This window comes from Ornithodoros turicata, chromosome 2 (genome assembly GCF_037126465.1).
Source record: "Ornithodoros turicata isolate Travis chromosome 2, ASM3712646v1, whole genome shotgun sequence".
Taxonomy (NCBI): Eukaryota; Metazoa; Arthropoda; class Arachnida; order Ixodida; family Argasidae; genus Ornithodoros; species Ornithodoros turicata.
Window position 1 is genome coordinate 85,190,159 of NC_088202.1, and position 23,965 is coordinate 85,214,123.

The 23,965-nt window shown below is 47.8% G+C and overlaps 1 protein-coding gene across 1 annotated transcript; it reads left to right on the plus strand.

Moving 5' to 3' along the window:
- The first annotated feature begins 10 nt into the window (after window positions 1-10).
- LOC135385645 (uridine phosphorylase 2-like) lies at window positions 11-23,965 on the plus strand. The gene is made up of 8 exons (XM_064615097.1): window positions 11-202; window positions 5,902-6,040; window positions 6,264-6,425; window positions 7,068-7,182; window positions 9,993-10,063; window positions 10,192-10,333; window positions 19,845-19,991; window positions 23,770-23,965. Exons 1-8 carry the CDS (start codon window positions 153-155, stop codon window positions 23,916-23,918), a joined length of 975 nt encoding a protein of 324 aa, XP_064471167.1. The 5' UTR covers window positions 11-152; the 3' UTR covers window positions 23,919-23,965.

The window sequence follows — 23,965 nt, forward strand, 5'->3', positions numbered from 1 at the left end:
TGGAATTATCTAGTTTGTTATCGCCGAGGGCAACGTGCGCTCCTTCTCTCCGCCGTGCGGTAATATTGTTTCCGGCGTCTGTCTTCGTGAGCCTTCACTTTGTTAACGCCTCCAAGTTGGAAGCTGCTAGTGTCTGCTTGCCACAGTCGCCCATGGAGAATAGTGCCAAAGTGACCTGGAGCGTGAGCACTGAAGAGCGAAAGTAAGTTTGATTAGCAAAGCATTAAAAGGCGAGCGAGCTGTTGTTGTTTTGACGTGGGTGATATCGTTTCCTTGATCATGATGAGCGGGAGGGGGGGGGGGGGGAGCAGAGACACAAAACACAACCGTATTTTGTCTCTGTTCCTACCACATCGAATTCCTCAAGGAGATGGAAACCGTCCAAAGTACGTTCGCCTACTTTCGATCTCATGTTTTATGTTTCCTGAAATTTAACGTCGCCGTGCATGCTCTCGGAGTCGTTTTTGCCATAATTGTCCAGGGTCTCGATCTTCAACTTTCACATGGCGATCGTTATCGTTATATTTAAAGATCGCGCGCTCAAAAGCCGCGTTGGTTGGCTCGTGCAAGGGCTCGTGGCGAATCACGAGACGAAGTGACGCGTTATGGGATGACGTCAAGCTGAAGATCGGGGCCCAGGCCGCTGAATTTTGCCAGGACATAGATATGGTTGTCTCCACCACCCGCACCAAATTTGCATTTTCGTGCATGCAGTCTAAGTAGCACACGTAGCCGAATGACGTGGGATATCGAATGCAAGAGCGGTTATTTGCAAACATTATAAGGACATTTACGTATTCGCACGCTCTCTGTTCCCTTGCATTACGGTGGAATTGATTATGACTATAGTACCGTTGCTTATATTCCCTGGTGGTAATTTCTACCTGAGTTGACTGCTTGACATCCATACGATGCGATTGCGATAAACTCGTGCGATTCAACAATGGTGCTATCTCTGACGCCTGGGTATCAAATTAGTAATTCCGGGAACAACTTCTCGTGGAAGGTGCTTTTGTGTTTATCTGTTGCGTTCTGAGAGATTGGAATGTTGTTTGCAGAGATGAGGAATTTATGTGGAAAAGGAGTTGGTTACGAGGTATGTTCCTGTGTAGAAATGGAACTAATCTGTTGCTAACGGAATTCCAAGTTTTGAAAACGAACTTCCCAGTTTACTTTGCAAAAGTAACGAGGTGCTTTAAGTTTACTTGCTACGTATGTACTCTTTGGTTTGCAACTTGTCGCAACGGGTATAGCGGGACGTTTTACAGTAATTTCCACACATCAGTATTGTGCCAGTCTTCCATACGATGAAAGGAGTCGTGCTTTTTTGTACTTATATTCAGGTTGGAGCTTTGATTATATTCTTCTTGAACGAATTAAAAAGCAAACATCCGAACTTCAAGTTAAATGATGAGCTGCCATCCTTCGCGCATATTCCGTGGAAGCGCAAGTATGTCATTTTAGCCACACAGTACAGGCTTGTACAAGTTACTCAAAGAAAGTATTTTACTGAGTACCATCCAAAAAAGTAATTGAGTAGAGTACTATACCCAACCTTAAAATGTATTTGAGTCGAATACTAAACGCTTATAAAAGTAACTCGTTGCTTTCGAGACACTGTCAAGTCACAATTTGTGAAATTTACTGGCAAACAAATACAGCGAAAGGTAAACTAGAAACGGATACACATTCTGACACACCTTGAGTTTGAGTTTGATTATAGAAAAAAAACCGGAAGATATTGAATTCGTCACTGACGAATTCTGCTACTCCCACAAACGAAATCAAATGAATGTAAGGAGAAAGAAAGCTGAAAAGATGAAAAGGTAAAAATAGAAAGACATCACCTCTCCCAGTCACCGAACTGTACGTGCATATGCGTAGCTACATCCCCTAGAAGTGAGCTGAGGTGCGAGAAACTAACAGGAACGGGGAACTCGACGACACATGCCTAGAATGCCGTCCAAAAATACAGATTCCATCTCTCTGCTCACTATTAAGTCTGACACACCTGGTACAGCGGGAAAATAAGGTCTGACACACCTTATTTTCCCGCTGTACCTTCTTTGTGCACTCTCTCCTCCGCCGACATCTCGCCCGTTAATCTCGCTCGCACGGATACCCAATGCAGTGCGCTCAGAGGAAGAGCCAGCCTAAGCGACCAAGTCACCTTCAAATTTTTAAGCAACTGTTCATTTCAGTTATTGACGTCTATAGCCGACCTCGCACGCTATGACCAAACCAGTAACGTCCAGCCAGAACCGACGATGTTAGTCTTTCTCTCGACCGTCCGCCTCCCGAAAATGATAGCAACGGCCTAATGAGGAGATAGGCATGACTGTTTGGTGTGAGCAGCAAAACAAAGAACAAGCAAAAATACGACCCGATTTCGCTACGGCCTCACCTGCTGGCCGTGCGTGATACATGGACTTTGTGCTCGCCTTGCGGCACGGCACCCACCGCCCCCCTGCCTGCCAGCGGTCCTCTGCAGCACGACTGGTCTGCAACTGTCCTGTGCGTCCGCACCGTGACGTGCGAAAATGGGCGCCGCATTGTGTACGCCGTTAGTAGCACATGTCATTCTCGGTAGTCCTTGTGTAATAGTCGAGCGAACTCACTCGTGAGTGGACTCGTGGCCCGCCGCCACTCGCCCGTCGTAGTTCGATGAGGTGAAGGTGAATGAAGCAAAGTAGCGCACGAGGGAGACTTTACTACTTTACTTCATTCACCCGCGGTGTCGTGGCGACGTCCCAGCACATTCGTATGGAATGTGCACTCTACTGCCCGTAAAGGCAGATATTGTGTGATGAGCTTGCCCGTATCAGCAAGAGGCCGCTAACCTTAGCTGCACTCAATGGCCCCTATGAAGATCCTGTGCTCCATCGTCGGGTTCGTCACCTGTGCATGGACTTCCTTTCGTCCACTGGATTGCTCCAGACGCTTAATTTAGTTCTTTCTTGTATTTTCATCCTTCCTTCATCATCTTCACATAATGTTCCACGTGCAATGGGGTAGGATACCGCACCACCGCGGTGAAACACCCCATCTCATCGTCATCATTTATTGTTGTTGTTGTTGTTCGTTCACCTTCACGTCATTGAACTATGACGGGCGAGCGGCGGCGGGCCACTACAAGGCCACTCATGAGGGAGACACATGAAACACATGACACTGTCAGCCCCACGACATCGATAGTGAGGAGACTAGATCAATCGATAGGGCACTCATGGGCCTTGTCCTTCCAGAGACGGAGCCACTCACTCATGAGACTCTGTTCCTCGCGAGATTGACCGTGACGACTCATGCCGCCTTGTCTTTCACGCGAGATCGATGGTGAAGGCACTCACATCATGAAATCTTCCCTTCGCAAGTTCGATCGCGTACGCTCACGCGGTCATTCTCGGAGACACTTTGGGAAGCATACAGCACAGCGATTGCTAATATGGTGGATGCTTCTGTTTTCTTTTTGACCGTAATGAAACATCTTCGACCGAAATGAGACTACCTTTGGTCGTAATGAGACACTTGGGGATTAAAGGATTTTCGGTCGTAATGCGACTTTCGGCCGTAATGAGATGGTACCAGATAGAGGATAGTCAGGGTTAGGTTAGGGCCCGTCCCCCCCCCCCCCTTTGCCGTCAGGAACTTCCGACTCCCCTGAACACGTGTCATATTACTCTGTCTTCCGTTACTCGAAGACACAGACACAACACAGCCGTTCGCAATAAGTTTTATGCACATGGTAATGCTGTCGGTTTCGAACAAAGCTGTAGGCATGATCAAAAGACTTGAGGGACTGTTCCGCAAGCCCCCTATTCCATATTCACAAACATAGTAACGAGGAAGAAAAGCTCGATTAAAGAATTCCACTTTATGAAAAGGCACCAGCAATGGGGCTCGAACCCACACCTTCCAGTTTCCGGTCAGAGGTGCCACCTGATTTTTTTAAAGGATGTACCGCTTTGTTGTGAGTGTTTTTAGTTGTATTTCACCTATTGAACTGCAGCCTCTACACGAAAGCTCATCTTGATTAAAGCGGTTGGGACAACTTATTGGATGTGGTTCATTACATTATGGACGCGTTGTACTGCACGCCAGAATAGTGAAGAAAAAATAATTAATCTTCTACGTGTCTTAGTTAGCGAGATACAAGTCTTCGAACACCCTCCCGAGCAAAGCGCCGACGTCAGAGCGCTCAGAGTTACGTCCATTCCTATTGGCAGCCATAAGCACGTGACTTCTCGTGCGCTGCCTCACTGGCAGCGACGTGCGCTGTGATGTGAGAGCCGCATGAGTTTCGGTATTCGCAGTGCCCATTTTCTTCGCTTCTTTTACTCTTTTCGCTGTGAAACATTCAATGCAGGTTCACACTGGTGCAAAGAACAGTCTTTTACGTTTATCTGGGACAACGTGGGATGACCTGTCTCAACCCTTTTAAAATTGACTTCTCCAGACTCCAAAGTGCTCAAATTCGTTGAGTATTTGCTTCCACCCGACTGGGCTGTGCATTTTCTTGCCTTCATAACGCAAATGACTTTTTTCTGCACAAAAACTTTTGCTGCACAAGATACTTGTGATATGAGCGCACGTGCATATAATACTGGAACAAATGTACAAGACATCAGCTAAATCTCATCAGCTGAATTACCGCGAGTAATGGGTAGAGTACCATACACATTGCGGTCATCGTCATCACAATAAAGCTTGTGTTTTTGAGCCCCAATATCTTTGACGTCCGAGCAGTTCGACAGTGGGGATCGATGGATTGGGAGTTGGAACGATGTCAGCGTCAGGAATGAGGTCCAGGTCCCCACTCCATTGCGGCAGAACAGGAACCATGAGATTCATTCTACGCATCCATCTTCAGCCCCATCGTCACTTTTGCCTATAACACCCCTGACAAGGTCAGGCCTTCAGAAGGGGGAGTAAATGTAACGGGCGTAGTGGCATTTTCGGAATAAACATGTTCATCATCTAATCGTTCACCTGAGTGCCTCGATGATTTGCTCCCTAACACTTTACTTATGCACGTGTTACTCATACAACAAGAACCTGCAAAACAGTAGCCTAATGGTCAGTAGGACCTCTCACTATTAAATTGAGCTTGGCAAACCATTGCGAGTTGGGGTCGCAACGTGTTTGAGTCAACAAAAATGTGCAGAGCCCTTTTAACTGCCCTCTCGTCAACGTACCAAGCCACGTGAAAATCGGAGGGTGTGGTTTCCAATCCCGCTACTGGTGCCTTTTCACCGACTGCCATTCTTTAATCGAAGTATAAAACTGGGCTAAATGTTTAAGTACTGTCATTGTCCTTCTATGTTGCATTACCTCATCTACTACTGGGTTACTTAAACTTCGTTGTCATGAGCAGACGCGAAATATAGGAGACTCTTCTGCTGCTCACATGTCATGTACAAAGCAGCGGAGAAAGATCACATTTGCCTGTCTCGTAGTTGTTCTTGTTTCACGTGGTCAATATTCCTCCTCTGAGCCACTTAAATGCTATGTGTTATCGTGATCAGGAATTGAAACCACCGGCAGATCGCTCGTCAGTAACATGCCACCGACCAACCGAGGAATAGGAACCGAAAACCGCTAAAAGCCGTCGGTTTTTACTCAACGATGACTAAACTGAACCGAAATTATTGCGTATTTTTCATTGCTGACGTAGTTACTGGCGTAGTTACGTGCCAGTGCTGTGGTTGCACATGCCAGTATTTTACTGTTTTGATACTGTGTACTATAGAATCGTTACAATTACATCCCTGAAATATTGCCTATGCTGTAACTTAGGTTCATTTTGGGGTAACTCTACTTGTTGCTTTGAGTCTTATGAGATTTTATGCTATTGCTGGCGAAGTCACACAATTATTCACATTGCATTCCGCACCTCCTTGGCAGATGTTCTGGAGAAGACTCTGAACCTGGCAGAATCCGACTGCCAAATTCCCACCTCAAAAATATGGAGTCAGATAGCCTGTATCACTTGGGTCTTGATACGAAAACTCACAATCTCAAGGAAATGTTTGGGGTCGTGAAGGTATGCGCACCAACATGATTTTTAATTGATTGAGTATCCAACGGAGTCAGCGATAACTGTAAGGGAAAAAATGAGCTGCTCGAGATACAACTGAAAAAAGAGAGAAAGACAGAGACACTAGGTCACTTGTGAGTTGCTGTTTGTGCATGCTTTATTGAGACGCATCAATGCGTCGCAAGGACGGTTTATTGTGCAGTATGCGTAGCTGTATTCTTCTTTGCAGTTTGTGTGCATGGGAGGCACGAACCAGCGAATGGAGGCTTTCGCTAGGTTCGTAAAGAAAGAGCTCAAGGTTAAGTTACCGCCTGGAGCCGACTTGTACGACATCAGCCAACACTCGCACCGCTATAGCATGTATAAAGTGGGGCCTGTACTATCCGTTAGCGTGAGTATAACTATACCCCTCAGTAACACCTAGGGTTGAAATACCAAGTCACGAACTCCTGTGGTCTTCCCGGTATTGCTACGCGTGCACACATGAATGTCAACACATGATATCTTTATGGAGGCAACCACAGTGTAGTTTTGTCCAGGGCTTTATAGAGCCACGTGATCTGTCACGTGGTACAACCGTGTAATTCCGTACCGTGTTTGCGGTACGCTGAAATTGTGTAACCACCACTAGCAAAGACAAAAAAAGTCATTTCACGTAAAAGGATTTCAATAAAAATTCAGTACCATTTCAAGAAACAGTTTCGCCCAAAATTTATCAGCAAAGCCAGTCCTACAAAGCTATAAGAGTATTTAGAAAATAATAAAGAAAATTTTAAAAATTAATCAATGGGGTCGAATGCTGGGTCGAAACGCATTTGGCACAGTCACCAAAGTTGCTGCCAATTTTTCTGGTTCACCATTGCGTTGGACTTCGGCAGAGAAGCAAAGATTTAGCGACTTACAGGCAATACAGCTTCCTTACAAGAGTGGTGTGGGAACTTTTGATGTAACTGGTTCCTGGAACTTTCTCATTGTTTTCGTGTCAGTGACACGACATTTTCATGGCGGCCGTTTTGTGTGTTTGTCGTTTCAGCACGGCATGGGCTCGCCTTCTTTATCTATCCTAATGCACGAAATTCTAAAGCTGGTCCATTATGCCGAGTGCAAGGATCCAGTCTTCATCCGTATTGGAACGAGCGGAGGTGTTGGTAGGTGCCCTTCTCTGTAAAGGTTACGTGCGATGCATCGTTGAAGTCCTGGTCACTGATGCCTCTGTTTGGAAGTCACAGCAGACAACAGTAATATTAGACAACTATCGACATTTTGATTAGGTGCTTGATCGGGCAAACAATATCTTTCACACTTGTTTATTTTTTTATTGAAACAACATAACATGACATAACGGAGTTGGGGTACATAAGCAAGAGCAGAAAACAAAAGAAAACTGCAATACAACTGCAATTTAACAACAAAGCACAGTTTACAGCTGAATACAGAATTACAGAATCAGTCATCAAATACTACAAGTATGTCGCAAAATACCAAAAATAAACCATTGAATACCAAGTAAAGTGCGTGCCAGCGTGCCAAGTATGGGTTGGATTCACATGCGAGGCATATTCATCAGTGAGGTCAATCCAGAGTTTGGAGATGCGTGCAACGAAAGGAATGATGGTCGAGTCGGTCGGGAGATATGTATAAGGGAAGGCAAACATTGAAAAACGCAGATTACTATTACGAAATTTTTTTAAATGAAAAATGCACAGACCTGACAATCTACGACGTAGGATTCATAAAATCTTTGCATGCTTATTGTATAATAAGAATGCCAATCCGCTGTTCCTGTAACGGCTGCACGTGTAAATGGTGGAAGAGCCGTTGTCAAGCCTCACCGTCTTTTGGTCTTCCTCCCACTGATGAGGAAAATAAACTGCAAATTGAGCCTTTCCTCTCCCTCTTTTTTTTTTTTTCAACTTCGTGTGTAGGTATTCAGGACGGAGATGATAAGATAACAATGCATGTCACGGTGCTCCCAAAGATTATTTTCTATTGTGGTTATTACGCCCTATCCATTACGGTTCGTCGGGGTAGTAGCACTCTATAGTGGTAGTACAGGCGTCGCCACCCTTAACCGTAGCGCGGTAGCGCGTGGCCTGCTTGCATGCCAGCGCCGCCTTGCGTCGACGCTGGTGTGGAGGCTCTAAGACCATGGTACACGAGCGCCCCCTCTCGATCGGTTGAGCTCAGGGTAATCGGCATGGTACGAATGGATCACCTGTTGTATTGTGTGTGTCACCTTACGCCCTCCCGAAACAGGCACAATAACCGCGCGTGTGCGTTATCTACCACGCTTTATCTAAATGCCGGTTTGCGGAAGGGCAAGCTTGAGGGGCACAATATTCTGAAATAAGTTTGAGACATATGCAAACACTGTAGGCTCACCCATGTTTGCTCTGAGCGTTCTGTTCACTATGATATGTGTCATCGCAGTTTTTGTGTGTGTGTGTGTGTATTTTTTGTTTCATGGTGCTGAGGAAAGATTTGGTAACGTGTTTGTGTGGATGCAAATATGCCAAAGAAACACTGATATTTTTGCTCGTATACTGATTTTCTTATCGCTGAAGTGTCTGCCGATAGCTAACCGAGTAGGTGATCCGTGCGTGCTTGCCGTGCCCCTGTCGAGAGGGGGCGCTTGTGCGCCAGGGCCACATAGTCTCCACCCCAGCACGCCCCATCATCGACACAAGGCAACGTGAAACGGTGAAAAAAACGCATGAGCTTTTTTGGTGACATATAATCGACGCTAAACACAAACACAGAGGGATGTGCTTGAGATTTTCGTCTCTTCCCTTCGGCAACTGGCTTTTAAAGGGAAGTTCACTCTCGAAGCATCAAGATTTGTAGCATTTGTAGATTTTTGTTGCCGCGGGCCTTCGAAACCCACGATCAGAATCATCTGATAAGGCGTGAGTTCGGGCCCTGCTACGAACTCACGTGAAGGTCGACATGGCGTACCGGTGGGCTCGATCATGCCGCTTTTTAGCGCACTCATCAGCTAACATGATACCTGCTCTGTTTACAAGTGTGATGTTATCAGGTGAGTGCACTAATATGCGGCACGATCGAGCTCACCGATACGTCATGTCGACCTTCACGTGGGTTCGTGGCAGGGCCTGAACTCACGCCTTATCAGATGATTCTGATCGTGAGTTTCGAAGGGGTTGCACATTGCGCGATTTATCGAATCCCATGTTCATTTTGGGCCAACTTGGGCAGTTTAATATCCGTAACTTGAGAAATAGATCGATTTTGAGTGAGATGGCTCGCGGGAGAGCTGTTTATAGTCAGAAGCTCCAGTTAGACATAAGTATAAATTTCAATTACTTTAGGGAGAGAAATTTCGCTTTACGTGTGGATAACAGTAGAATGTTATGCACGTCTTCATAGTGCTACTGGTGTTATAAAGGTACCGTAAAGCAGTAGAGGTGCAATCTCTACTGCTTTCGATAGCCTGAGCCCTCCGTATAATCTTACGTCACAATTTCCGCCTGAATTGTCCTTATAGCTTTTTGAGAGAATTAAGATTGAAAATTACGGGCGACACTGTGTCGAAGTAGTCACCAACTGCGCGTTGCTCGTCAAGAACGGCGGCAAACCTACATTGTATACGGCTGGCTACGTGTCGTCTACGTAGCAGTTAGGAGCAGCAAGTTAGTCGGGAACATGGGTCACTGTTGCTTGATGGATTGGGGGCTATGTGCCACCAGACGTCGCTCCAAGCCGTTTTACCTCAATTTTCCGAGGAAAGTAACTCCTCTGTAACATTTGTAACTTGTTGCACTGAGTTTACAAGCAACTAGCTGTAAAACTAAAGCAATCACCATAACCTGCGTGTCTGCTGCTTTACGGCACCTTTGAAGACTGCGGAAGGGTATATATTGGTAGCTTGACTACTTTACATCTGAGAAGCAGGAACCCGAACCGAAGCAATGACACGGGGTTCACGTTCCTTTTCAAGGGATCCCGGCTGGGTCTGTGGTTGTTAGCAACGGTGCCGTCAACGGTCTCGTGAAAGAAGAGTTGGAAAAGGTATGGCACACTATAGGTACTACGCTGTCATGTAGCCCACATATTTATTATGAAAAAATGCAGAAGACCCAGTACTTCTAATCTTACGACTGCTATCTTATACACTAACGAGCACTATTCATTTGTAGTATGTCTTGGGTAAAGTGGTGCGCCGCAGCAGTAAGATGGACCAGGAGCTGGCAGAAGAGATTGTACAAACTGGGAGAAAGCACTTACCACACCTGAATATTGTCACCGGCAAAACAATGTGCGCCGACGACTTTTACGAAGGTGAGCGCGAATCGCTCTGTTGCGATAGTTAAGTCATACTAAAAAACAAACATCACAGACAAGCACTTCGAAACCAGCTCCCGTGCAACAAGTTACCAGGTAGCACGTAAGACGTGTCCAAAGGAATGGGCAGTAGAAGTACAAAATATTGGAAGGAGCTCAGAAATCACTTCAATCACTACTTTCACTACTTTCACTACTTCAAGGTAATATATTAACTGCCTATTAAAATGCACCATGAGAAGTGATTCATTCAACAGATGCATAAATATCGCAGAATTTGATTTTAAAAATCGTGATCATGCGCAACGGTGGCAATGCCCGGGACGAGCCGACCAGCCGTCACGTCATTCTGACGTCACGATGGTACAGCTCGCTGGTAGGTTTAGCGAAACGTCGTCAGCTATTTTTCACTCGGAACGACGCCGTAAGCTGGCACCGGTGGAAGAAGTGTTTCTTTTCGCTTTTACTTTGATTTATCAGATACAGTAAACGACCGTTGGTCCACAGACACCGTTCAAGGCATGGTTCAAGGTTAGGCCGTGGGATTGTGGAGGCCATCATCACTGAAAAGTCCCCGAACAACGTTAGTCAAAATTCGGTCAACATATCCCCGCTCGAGCTCGCTTTGGTCTCGCGCGACCTTCCGGAGTAGGTGGATTATGAACTTCAGTTGCCAGTGCAACGCTGTTCTGTCCGTGTCTGTGTTTTGTATGGCGTAGGGTCACTAAATAAGCTTTGCTTCAGAGCGAGGCTTATTTGACACTGAGGTCCAAAGGGGAGCAGGAGCGCCATCTTGTTTCCGCACCACACCGGTACCATCCCAAGTTGAGGATCAAAGACTGCTCCTGTGGTATAGAGAAGCGGAGATGATAGTTGTGCAATAATTCATGTATTGTCACCCAGAGCGTCCGAAGGATGTCAAGGTGAGCTCAGTGTCGTCAACCTTGATGAGCTGCTTGCAAACGAAAACAACGTTTCACCCACACGCTATAGATGGCGTCGTGCGCTAAAGTGCGCGTAGTTAGCGTGGCGCGGAAACAAGATGGCGCATGCTCGCTCCTGGAACTTAGTATCGATACTCTGAAGCGTAGCTAATTTAGTGACTCAAATATGGCGTTCCTTATCGTGATGATTGTTACTGTTGTTCACGCTTCAAAATGATCGCCGTACTCTTTCCGGTACGTTGTCAGACACAATCCAGTGAAATCTGTCGCTATGTCGTTGCCGGGGCGTCGCGGCAGCATGTGTTAACCATCTATTGTCAGACCAACAGAGCCGAGCAATGTCATAAAACCACAATCTATGGTCCGCTTACCTATCATAGAGCTAAACAACGAGAATTAGCCGATGCAGACTATAAACATGGAAGACAAAAACACGACAGTTGTTGGATTTCATATGAGCTGTCCCGGCGCCTTTTATTTGGTTATCACATGGGGACCGACAACGCCGGTTAAGTTTGCAACCGCCGACATGTAAGGATATCAACGTACACTGAAACTGGCAACACGTGTCAAGAAACAACAACTTTATATTTAAGATGAAGAATGAGAAGTTTCATCGCCCCTCCCTCCCCCTGACTTTCGACTCCCTCTAAGACCCCGTCAGCGTCGTCAGCATCATCTTCATCACCATCCTCTCATTTTTCCCCAATAGCAATGGTGTAGCATTCTGCTCAATGAGCGGAAGTCATCCCCATATCATCGTCATCATGTATCTCTCTCTCTCTCTTCATCGCCAACACGTGTCAATAGTTCGCAGGCACTTCGAAGTCCTCCATTATTCACCACTTGACAGGGACAAAGCAACGTGAAAAAAAAGAAGAAAGAAAAGAAAACCGGTCAGCGCTGACATCGAGAGAAGGGCTGTCGCCCCCTTTGAACCCTAATGACATCACCGATGACGTTTTCTCCTCCTCTTCCTCGTTTGGGCATGCGGAAGCGGGACTCAATTTTTTGAAGCAATCAGGAAGGTCACGTGGTGGAGAAGTCACGTGAGGCTGATCCAAAGTGAACGAAAACCGGAGAGATGTCCCCCTTCTCCTTTTGTGTTTTCTCGAAGGTTGGATGATGGCTTGCCGGTGGTGGGCGGTGAATTTGAAAGGCATCCTTGATGCAGTGTATTATCGTTGATGGCATGGTTTTGTGGCCATTTTAGGTGGGTATTAGTGCATCGAAAGGTGTGGATATGCTCGAGGAATAAGCAGCTTACGCGTTCTTTTTTTCTTTTTGCTACCATCATGCGTGCTCTCGCACGACCTGTTTATAAAAACGGGAGAGCACAAAAACAGCAGACGACACGGACAAGCTGTTTATGTTGCGTTTTGAGAAAAAAAAGAAAGAAAAAAGACCAAAAGAGCTCTTACGTTTCTACTTCTGTTGCAGATACTTCGTTTTTTGTAAAAACGTGCTCTTTCGCATATACTTGTGTGGTCCTCAATCGAGGGTGTGAAAGATAGAGATCCGGAGCCGCCAGCTGATCAGAACAAAGTCAATGGTTTTATTTCGCGCGCCCTGTGCACCTAAACTATAGCCGGCACGGCACGAGAGCGTCGTCGTCGGTGGCGCCACAGGAGCTCCCCCCTCGGAGAACGGAGGTCACAGAGAGCGGTCCGAGCGCGTGGACGCTGGGAGTGTGACGGCCCACGTCACGGACTTGCTGGGAGGCTTAGAGGCTCTGTCTGGCGTCCATGAGCGGACGGGGGCGATGATGCGTGAAGGTGGATCGTCTTGGAACGCGGGCTTAGTCAATGGAGACCGACTGCCCAAGCAACAAACAAAGCTTGCGCCAAGCTTGGCAATAGTTAGGCTGGCCTACCTGGCCTTGCTTGGTACATCATCGGCCAACAAGCTTGTTTCTTGATACGGATCTGTACCCTGGCCAATGATTTGCCAAGCATTGGCCAGCCTACGTTGTGCCAAGCTTATGCCAAGATACAGACCAAAGCATTCCTGCGGCGTCGCTCATTGTCATACTCAATTTTCTCGCGGTGTAAGGTAACGATACATCATTATTTGTTTGTTTTGCTCGTATTTCCCACAACGACAAGTGAGCACGACGTTTCAAAATGCAAAAAAAATCGAGAGCTTTTTGAAAGTACAAAAAAAAAAGCTCGTAAGGTGCCCGAGACCACAATACGACCAAACGCACAACGGCATGTGTTTCCTGAGGAACAACATATACTATACATAGCTTGTCTCGCGAGCTTCCGCAAATTCAAGAGTCCTGTTCGCGTGTGTGTCAAAATGAAGGGTGAGGTGTCTAAGTTTAATTTGGCGCGTGCACAAACTACACTGAAATTATGAATTTCTTGTATTAACTCGCCATGAAGGCAACGCTTCTGTTTCTTACTACTTTAGTTTTGAGAAATTCCTTTGGTCCATCGAAAGTCGAACTTATGTAGCGTTACACCATTCTACGTTACCCTCTCCCCCAGGCGAGATTGGTATAGGCTTTGGCAAGTGCTTGGCCAATGAGCTCGTTTCTTGATACGGATCTGTACCCTGGCCAACGGCTTTCCAATCCTCGCTCTGCCTATCACTATGCAACGTTGCGCCAACGTTGGATGGCCGAAAGAGTCGTTGGCCAACTGTCATCCGACCTTTTGCCAACCGTCGGCCATCGGCCATTGCTTGCTTGGGTGGGGTGTGCCGCGAACGTCGATGGTGAAGGTCTTGGGACCACGTCGGAGCACCTTATAAAGCCCAGAATAGGGGGGCTCCAGAGAGCGGTGGATGCGATCCGTTCGCAGAAAAACGTGTGCCGATGACTGCAGGGTGGGAGGTACGAAGGAGACCCGTGAGGTTGAGGCGCGGGTCGGGGTGAAGCGGATGGTGGCAAAAAGCTCGGCGAAGGCGGGCGATAAAAGAAGAAGGATCTTCGGCAGAGACGGCTGGCGTGGCAAAATCTTCGGCAGGTAGTCGGAGAGGAGAGCCATACACCAGCTCAGCCGAAGAGCAGGCGAGGTCGGGCTTCACGGCAGAACGTATGCAGAGGAGGACGAGGGGGAGCAGATCCGGTGAGCCATGATGGCCTGCCTCAGGTGCCGACGAAACCGCTCGACCAACCCATTGCACGCTGGGTGATGAGCGGAAGTTCGAAGCCGTGTGCTGCCCAAAAGGTTAGTAAAAGCTTGGAAGAGGCGACTTTCGAATTGCTGGCCCCTGTCCGTCACAATCTCTTGAGGGACGCCAAAGCGGGCAATCCATGTGCCGAGGAATGTGCGCGCGACAGTCTGCGCGGTGGCGTCAGGTAACGGAGCCGCTTCAGGCCATCGCGTAAACCGATCCACGCACGTCAGCAGGTATCGGAAACCTTGAGACGGAGGTAGAGGGCCCACAATGTCCAGATGGACATTTGAGAAACGGTCCATGGGCGGTAGAAAAGTGCCAAGAGGCGTGACTGTATGGCGATGGCATTTCGACAGCTGACACGGTGTACAGGCGCGCACCCAGAGACGAATGTCCTTTCGTGCTCACGGCCATACGGAACGGTGGAGGATCATGTTGGTTGAGGCACGCACAACAGGGTGGGCTAAGCCATGGATGCTGTCGAAGACAGCGCGACGGAGGGCACAGGGCACAACTGGGCGCGGTTCGGGGCTCGAGATGTCGCAGAGGACGGATATCCTGCAGCCAGGAAAAGTGACGTCACTCAGCTTGTGACTGGTCTTCTGCGAGACACGGAGGTGCTGCATCTCGGGATCGTTCGCTTGCTCGTGAGCGAGAAGAGTAGGTGTAAGAACCGTAGGCAGTGTGACTGCCTCAACCCGGCGGAGTGCGTCGGCGACGATATTGTCGGTGCCCTTAATGTGCCGAATGTCACTGGAAAACTCGGCGATGTACGCTAAGTGACGAGTTTCGCGCGGGCTGTACCTCAAGCCGGCTGAGTTGAAAGCGCCAACAAGGGGTTTATGGTCAGTCCAGACTCCAGATCACAAACTGCCGACCTTCCAGGAAGTGCCTGAAGTGCCGGATAGCAGAGTAAGCGGTGAGAAGCTCCCTACCGAAGGCGCTGTAGCGGGATTCCGTAACGGAAAGTTTCCGGGAAAAGAAGGCGAGTGGGGCTACAACGCCGTCCAACACCTGCTGGAGAGTCGCTCCGATGGCGTTGTCGGAGGCGTCCACGAGAAGGGATGTGGGAGCGTTCGGGTGAGGGAAGCTCAGCATGGTGGCCGAGGCCAAGGCTTGCTTTGCGGCATCGAGGGCTGTCTGGAGAGCAGGAGACCACGGCACGGGTGTTGAGGGAGAGCCGCGAGAGCCCTTGAGGAGATCTTCAAAAGGTCTGAGAAGAACCGCAGTGGCAGGAACGAAGCGTCGGTAAAAGTTGCAAAGCCCAAGGTACCGGCGTAACTGCATAATAGTAGTCGGCTGGGGAAAGTCCTGTATGGCCTGGACTTTCTCGGGCAGTGTGGAGATGCCGGCCGGTGAGATACGGTGGCCAAGGGAAGTCCAAGGAATCCTTGCCAAACTCAGACTTCTGCACGTTGATCACAATGCCGTGCTCTTCCAGGCGGGAAAGGACTAGACGAAGGTGCTGCAGGTGCTCCTCTTCTGACGCACTGGCAATGAGGATGTCGTCGATGTAAGCGAACGCGAACGGCAGGCCATGCAGGATCGTATCGATAAACCGCTGAAAAGTCTGCGCCGCATTTCGTAAACCGAACGGCATCCGGAGGAATTCAAAAAGCCCAAAAGGCGTCGTGATGGCAGTTTCCGACACGTCCTCCGGAGCGACGGGTATCTGATGGTATGCCTTGACCAGGTCTAGCTTGGAGAAGAGGCGTGCGCAAGCCAAGTTGGTGGTAAAGTCTTGGACGTTCGGCAGGGGTATCGGTCTGGTTTGGTTGCCACGTTGAGTGCTCTATAATCTCCACAGGGGCGCCAGTCTCCAGTCTTTTTAGGCACTATGTAACGGCGTAGCCCAGTCGCTTTGAGACGGACGGGCAATGCCAATGTCTATCATATGTGCTGGAATTCCGCCTTCGCGATGGTAAGTTTCTCTGGAGCCAGCCGGCGCGGATGAAAATGCACAGGCGCTCCCGATGTCTCAATGTGATGCACAACGTCATGCCGCACAAGTTTCGTCCAATCGGGAGGCTTCGACAGCGAATGGAATTCCGCAAAGACGGCCGCAAAAGGCGACTGGAGGGGCAGTGGAATCCAACGGTCTTCGTGGGCACGTTCAACAGAAGCAATACCGTAACTGCCGTAGCGAGTTCGGAGCAGCACTCATCCACGCCTTTCTCAGCAAAGAACTCTACCGCTTCCGAAGACCTCTTGGGTGCCGCACCAGACAAAAAGTATGCAGCTCATGTGCATTTATGTATGAAAACAGAAAGGAACAGTCATGTCACATAACACAAGCCCCTGGCGGCTCTTTAATTAATTACCCGTAGGCAGAACCACAGGGCACATTGTTCATATGTCACAGAACGACTACGTTTTTGAGGTAACACATCATGCGTTTCGCGAAAGAGGATGTTTTCACACAAGGCGCAGTATGTGCAACGGAAGTAGAGGCAAACGAGATCTGTTGGGGAAGATGCACACCAATCACCAAAACGAGTTAAACCACACGTGGTGGTAGCAAAAAGAAGGAGAAAAAAAACTAGCATTTAAGCTGCTTGTCCATCGAGCACATCCACAGCTTCCAGTGCAGCAATGCCCACTTCAATATGGCCGCAAAACTATGCCATCATTGATAATAGTGTATCTTCACTACATCAGGGATGCCATTCGAATTCGCCGCCCACCGCCGGCAAGCCATCCTCCGATTTTTGAGAAAACGAAGGAGAAGAAGGACGTCTCTCCGCTTTTCCATATCTTTCGATCAGCGTCACGTGACTTCTCCACCACGTGACCCTACCCTGATGGCTTCCAAAAACTGAGTCCCATTTGTTTGTCAGTCATGAAGTTAAGTTACCTGATTTCACAACGCATTTGCAACTGAACTTTTTTTGGAGGGTGCTCTGTGCTCCTTTAAAACATACAGGGTGTTTCTTTTTAGCTGCAACAAATCTTCATAAAAAGGGGAGTTGCCTTTGGACGCTTTTACTTTTCTTATTGGATTACTTGACGGGGGTGCTACTAGGCAACCGTATTTTTTCTCAATGTAGGGACTAATCAACAGGGGTATTTTAATCACCTCTTAATTATTGACTTTAGGGAGCACAGTGCAACTGCGATATTAAAGCCTCATGTCCACATGATCCGCTCGAACCTCTGATAGGGCATAAAAACAATCGCAGCGTGCGCTACAGCCCTAACTATTTGAGCTCTGCCTCTGCTGCAAACCGCAAGTGATCGGCAAAAAACCGACAGTGACGCCCATATATCCTCCCTCACTTAACGTCACAGAAAAACGTCACACTTGATTCAGGCATACCCTTATCGTGGTATGTTTCACGATCGTTGTTTTGCGTTTCCTTTTGCTTTCTTTTCTTCCTTCATGTGCTCGCAGTCGCTTGCCGTATCACTCATTTTATCCTGATGGACACGGCTCTTGCCCTTTCTTTCTTTCTTTATTTATTTATTTATTTATTTATTTATTTATTCGCACTCAGGTTGTACAGAATAACAGAGGGGTGTGGTACATCAACTATAAATATAATGCTTCAACTTCTGAACTTCCGAAACTTCGTAGGATCACGGACGGCGACGGTGGAGGCGTGCAGGTTGTTCCAGAGAGTTTGCATAATAATTTGTACGGATAAATGGAACGAATAGTTTCTCAGTGTGGTCTAGGTCAGTGTTTCCCAAACTTTGGGCGGTGACGGACCCCCGGAAGCGATGAGAACCAATTCACGGACCCCCCCCCCCACACACACACACACACAGTCACAGCCAGTGCATAACCAGCAACCTTGTCAGCTGCTGCGTGCTGCAGCTTGTCAACTCTCAAGATTGATAATACCAAACAGAGGTATCATCTGTAGTGCCACCATCGCTGCAAGAGGTCCGAAGGCTGCCAAATATAAAATGCGCTAAACACAGGAACACTCTCAGTCAGTTCGAACTCGAAGCAAAACGACATGACGCACTGTATTTCCCATGCTAGCCAGTGCATAACCAGCAACCTCGTCAGCTGCTGCGTGCTTTCGATACAGCTTCAAAAACGATTCCGGACTGGTTTCTTCTTCTTGTTTGTATGTGTATGACGCGGACAAACGTGCATTGCAGGACTTTTCTATCAGAAATTAGAAGCTAGCCGTTGAAGCATGCTTGTAGCAATTTTGGAAGTTCTGGGTGTTTGGAAATCGGGCAGCAAGTACGAGCGCGTGTTCGTGGGGACGAAAATCCTCACTGAAATGTGAGAGACGGTCGCGGACCCCCACGGACACTCTCGCGGACCCCCAGGGGTCCGCCGACCACACTTTGGGAAACACTGGTCTAGGTAACTGGATATGTGACGAGGAGGTGAAAACAGAGAGTATCTAGGAAGAGTATCTAGTGCCATTATAGTAAAATTTATTAAGTAAAGAAAGACCAACGACGATACGGCGAGCAGAAAGAAGCGAAAGAGAGGTCAGAGAAGATGAAGCAGGCGGCTCGATTTTGTAGCGCCAATAATTTGGAAGTCAGACTTTCACCGGGTACCATAAGCGCTGATACGTAGTGGCGATGCGCAAAGCTCCTTGCAAGGAATAAAGAAAACAAAACAAAGATTGTGAAATATACCGCGATAAGGGTTTGCCTAAATCGCGTATCACTTCTTTATCGACGTCACTGTCGTTCTTTTCCGATCACTTGCGGTTTGCTCAGACGCGGAGGTGAAATAGTTGTGTCTGTACCACGGGCTCCGACTACTTTTGTGCTTCATCAGTAGTTCAAGCGGATCATGCGAAGATCAAGCTTGAATATCACAATTGCAATGTGCTCCCTAAAGCCAATAATTAAAAAGTAGATTAAGATATATCTATTAATTAGTCCCCTAACTGAGACCAAAATAGGGCTTCCTAGTAATCCTCGTCGAGTAATCCAATCAGAAAAAAAGTAAAAGCGTACCTAAGACAACTCCCCTTTTTATGAAAATTTGTTATAGATAAAAAACTACCCTGTATAGATTCAAAACTTTGACTCACAAGAAAAATATCGATACATTACCGATGTTCATCGATATTTTTAAGAGCGAGACAACGTCGATTGGGGAAGCTGTCGATAATCAATACCGTTCCACCCCTAATGGGCAAGCATGGTGCCAACCACGAGCTCGTACGGCGTCATGACGTCCTCTGGTATGCATGATGCCAAATGGATATGTAAATAGTTATTTTGAAACTAATCCGCGTATACATGCGTACACATCCGCGTATTGCATGAAGATTCCCTGCACAATACGTTGAAAACACGCGTATTTTGCATGAAGAGACATGTTCCAGCTTTGGCACAAAGTCTCCGCACTTGAATATGGAAATATGAATGATCAAAAAGTTTCACGAAGGGATTTCCTGGCTACAAGCTCAAACACAGTGTCCTGTTTTCCTGATAATGCAATGACTTCGTTTTAGGCCAAGGCCGGCTTGATGGTGCCATCTGCACCTATACGGAAGACATGAAGATGGAGTACCTAGAACTGCTGAAGAACCACGGAGTCGTGAATATCGAGATGGAGGCTACGCTGTTCGCGTCCATGTGCAGTATGGCTGGTGTGAAAGGTACTGCTTTTGTTGATCATCATACAACTGCATTCCAAATCCTAAACGCTCAGGCGGGGGGAGGTAACGTTGAGTATACGAGCGGTCTGCTACAGGCGATTGAAAAACGGTAAAAAGCACGCTCGATCGCACGCAGTTTTATCACTGCGTTTCTTCGACAAGCATTTTTCACTTAATGCCTCTTTGATGATGGTGATGTGATAAAGAGAAAAAAATGAGACCCTTTTACTTTAGTGCATTCGCATTGGTGCAGTTCCGAAAAAGGAAAGTCCGTGACGGTATGTCTGCTCCTCCGGTCAGATGCGAAATGCCATTCAGGAACTGACAGGATTGGGGTTCTCATGAGCTCCTAGTTGATGTACGCTGAAGGACTTAACGTATACTACACAATACGCTGCTGACGGAGCCATGAAAATTTAGAGCGTTTCTTAAGGACAGTATAGAAATAGACTAGAGACAACCAGCGACAAGTATACCGGGACATTGTCACACAGGAAAATTTCGTTTCAGATCGGTAGAAACACGGTCGGGATTCGGTCGTTTCAAAAAGTGCATTATCGCCGCGGTTTCTAAAGGCGGTTCGCGGTAGAACTGCCTGTAAATTGCGTGGCCTGTTGGAACGAATTCACGGCGGATGATCCACTCCGCATCGAAGAAGGCGATCAACATGGTCTTCACTTTCTATCTGATCGCATATATCTTGACTGGCCCTTTCCTGGTACCCCTCCATGCGACAATTTTGGGCTTAGAGAATGGACTGATTGTACTTGACGTGATGTGTACTGGATTGAGCTCGATGTCCCCCAAACATGGGTGCTTGCATTAGCCCATTCAAGGAAACCGTGTGCCGCTGTAACGTGCTGCTCTTTCTATTCCGGTGTTAGAGAACAACAACAACAACAACAAATAAATCATGACTATGACCCGGGGTGATTCACCACTGGAGAGCAGTACCCTACCCCATTACACGCGAAACATTAGATGTGAGATATGAGAACGAAGTTAAAGTTATGTGCAAGTACAACGATTGAGCTCTCCTCCACCGGCTGCGTTGCGCTACGCCACAAAAAAAGGAAATAGAACACACACACACAAAAAAAAGAAACATGAAAGAAACACCAACGGTCATTGAAGTACCCAAGGGTACCCAAGGGTACTAGAGGGGGAATGTCCTGACCCCCTCCTCAATTTCTGTCTTTACATGGTGTTTAATTGACCCAGATCGTCTAATTACCACGCTGGCCTAGGCTGGACCCCCCTCTCTGAAATATCCTGGATCCGCCCATATCAGCCTGGTTGAACGTCGGTCGGCTAGCAGTACTGAACTGAGCACAGAGTTGCCGCCTCTCCGTTTCGTAAGAGCTCACATTTTGTTAGGACGTGCTCAATATTCGCTACGACGCCACATTTGGAGCATAAGGCTGCTGTCACAGTTCCGATCCGGTACTTGACACACGGGAGCGTCCTCAGTCCCCTCTTATTCAATATCATTGTGGCTTCTCTTCTTGCGCAGCTTCTTAATCACACTCACATTACAATATATGCTGACGACATATGTATCTGGACTTCCGCCGTTCGGCGTGACACGATCCAACGCCGACTACAAGGTTCATTAAACATCATTTCAAGACACCTCTTTGACCGCGGCTCGGTTGTCTCGCAGGGCAAGACAGTAGCCATGGCATTCTCACAAAGATCATTCCATAAGTACCTGCTTTTCATTGATGACTCACCCCTGACCTTTGTCACGACCTGCCAATACCTGGGGATTACAATTGATCGTGGCCTGACGTGGTCCCACCATGTGAAGCTGCTTGCTACCAAGGCAAACTGTTTGGTAAATGTACTCAGGCGTATTGCCGGTGCACCCTCGGGCCCGTCATGCTCTGACCTCTATCGTCTCCATCAGGCCCTGGTGTTGGGGACATTGCGGTACAGCTTACCCATTCTGCATGGTCTCAGTCAAACCCAAGAACAGGAACTGCTCAACATCCGGGCCCGTAGTCTCCGCATCTGTTTGGGAGTCCCCAGGACAACGGAGACGTATTCTGTCTTGGCAGAGGCGCGAGAGCAGCCGGTTCACATACTGCGCGATGGTGATACCCTTAGCGTTTATACACGCTACATTACACGGCACCCGCTCCACTATCTTTGTCGCATTTATGAGGAGTGCCCGGCATCTGCTTTTGGCAGTGCCATTGCCCGCCGGAAAGGGAGCATTCCATCTCCCGCGTCTACAACCATCCTATGCACCGGCAACGTGGACTCTTGAAAGACCCTGTATTCACTCTACCATCCCTGGTCTCCAACGCAAGAAAGACGTCCCCACAGTCGTGGCCCACCAGCTCACACTGGAGCACATCGCCTCAACACACCGACTAAGTCGCCACATATACACTGATGGCTCAGTAACACAAGATAGTTCGAGCGCGGCTTTCTACGTTCCGGATGAAGACCTGAGGCATGGTTTCAAACTCCCCTATACAGTGTCCTCGACAGAAGCCGAACTGTTCGGTATCCTGGCAGCACTGGAGCATATTGTCGAATCCGTGCATGGAACGTGGGTCATTCTTACCGACAGCAAGACATCATTAGATATGTTGTCGTCATCTTGCCCAAGCATAATAAGCGATTTGCACACCATGACGCTTAATAATTGGGTGTTTACGTCGCGAGACAACTGAGATCATGAGCGACGCCACAGCGGTCGGTATGTGGATTGCTTTTGCCCACCTGAGGTGGGCAAAAGCTGGATCCACTGGATCCACCTGGAACTGGATCCACCGAATACATGAGAGACCTGCTAGTGATGTCCTGACTCCACTGCTGGCGAGATAGTGGCTGGATGAGCTCAATCAGAAGCGATTTCCTGTCTCCTCTTGACAACACTATTAGTACAACTGCCCGAGACTCTTGGGAAGCTGATGCCGCTCTCTCAGCCCCTTTGTTTCCGCTCAAACAACAGTGACCCGGGACCCACTGCAGGGATAGATGATGACCGTGATCGCTTAGACGCTGAACCTAATGGAGTATATCAGTGACAACTGGGGCGAGCAATCCACGTATCCACATTTTGGCTATACATTGGTGTTAGTGAAAGTGTGGCACGAACTTCGGAAACACAGATCTCTTTTGCCAAGCACAAGAGCATAACCTCTCCTTACACTAACTTTCAACACGTCTGATAACATCGCGGTCGTAGTCTTGGTAAAGTCGCGTTTATGCGCTACGCGCAGTTTTAGCATCTCTTTAGCATCTTTGCCGGAGTTGCTGCGGGCTTTCCCCTCTTGGATCGTCATCGAGCGACTGGCGGTCACGTTTCAAACGTGAGCACAACAGTTATCCCCGTGGCTCCGAGGAAGACCTAGACAGTCACTTCCATTCCTGTACACTTTGAGTCATTTCATACGCCCCAGCAGTAGCATTCCGACGTTTAAAACGGAACATAAACTCAACTCTGCGTCGATCCTAAAGTCGTGATAACATAAAAAGCACCTGACAAACTTTGATCGCGTACTGTTCGCAGACTACTCATTCGTTGACGAAGCAAAATTCGTTATCTATTCGTCATATTCGTTTTTCCAATACAATACCAATACATGGATCCAGTACTCGCCCGGGAAAAAAATCAGACTGAATTTTTTGCATGCCTCTCAGGTGTAAACGCTGAACTTGGAAATCTAGCGTTATATAACAAACGTCCCCAGCGCTAGTTTTTGGCGCTCTGTCGTATGTGGAGCTGACAAACTTTTTTTCCTTCTCTTTTGTTCCTGGTTAGGTGCCGTTGTTTGTGTCACTATTTTGGACAGAACAAAAGGGGACCAAGTCTGCGTCTCGAAGCCTACGCACTCGGAATGGCAAGAGAGACCTCAGCAAGTCGTCGCGGCATACATTAAGTCAGCCCTAGGACTGCTTGAGGCAGCATGATGCGCCCTCATGTACTCTTTGCTGCTGTTAAAATTTGCTGGACGTAA

Excerpts from the sequence above, each read along its gene's own strand:
- LOC135385645 (XM_064615097.1), top strand. The coding sequence starts at position 153 with ATGGAGAATAGTGCCAAAGTGACCTGGAGCGTGAGCACTGAAGAGCGA. Across the intron at positions 203-5,901 it reads GTGAGCACTGAAGAGCGAAA|ATGTTCTGGAGAAGACTCTG; the intron begins GTAAGTTTGATT and ends CCTCCTTGGCAG. Across the intron at positions 7,183-9,992 it reads TGGAACGAGCGGAGGTGTTG|GGATCCCGGCTGGGTCTGTG; the intron begins GTAGGTGCCCTT and ends TTCCTTTTCAAG.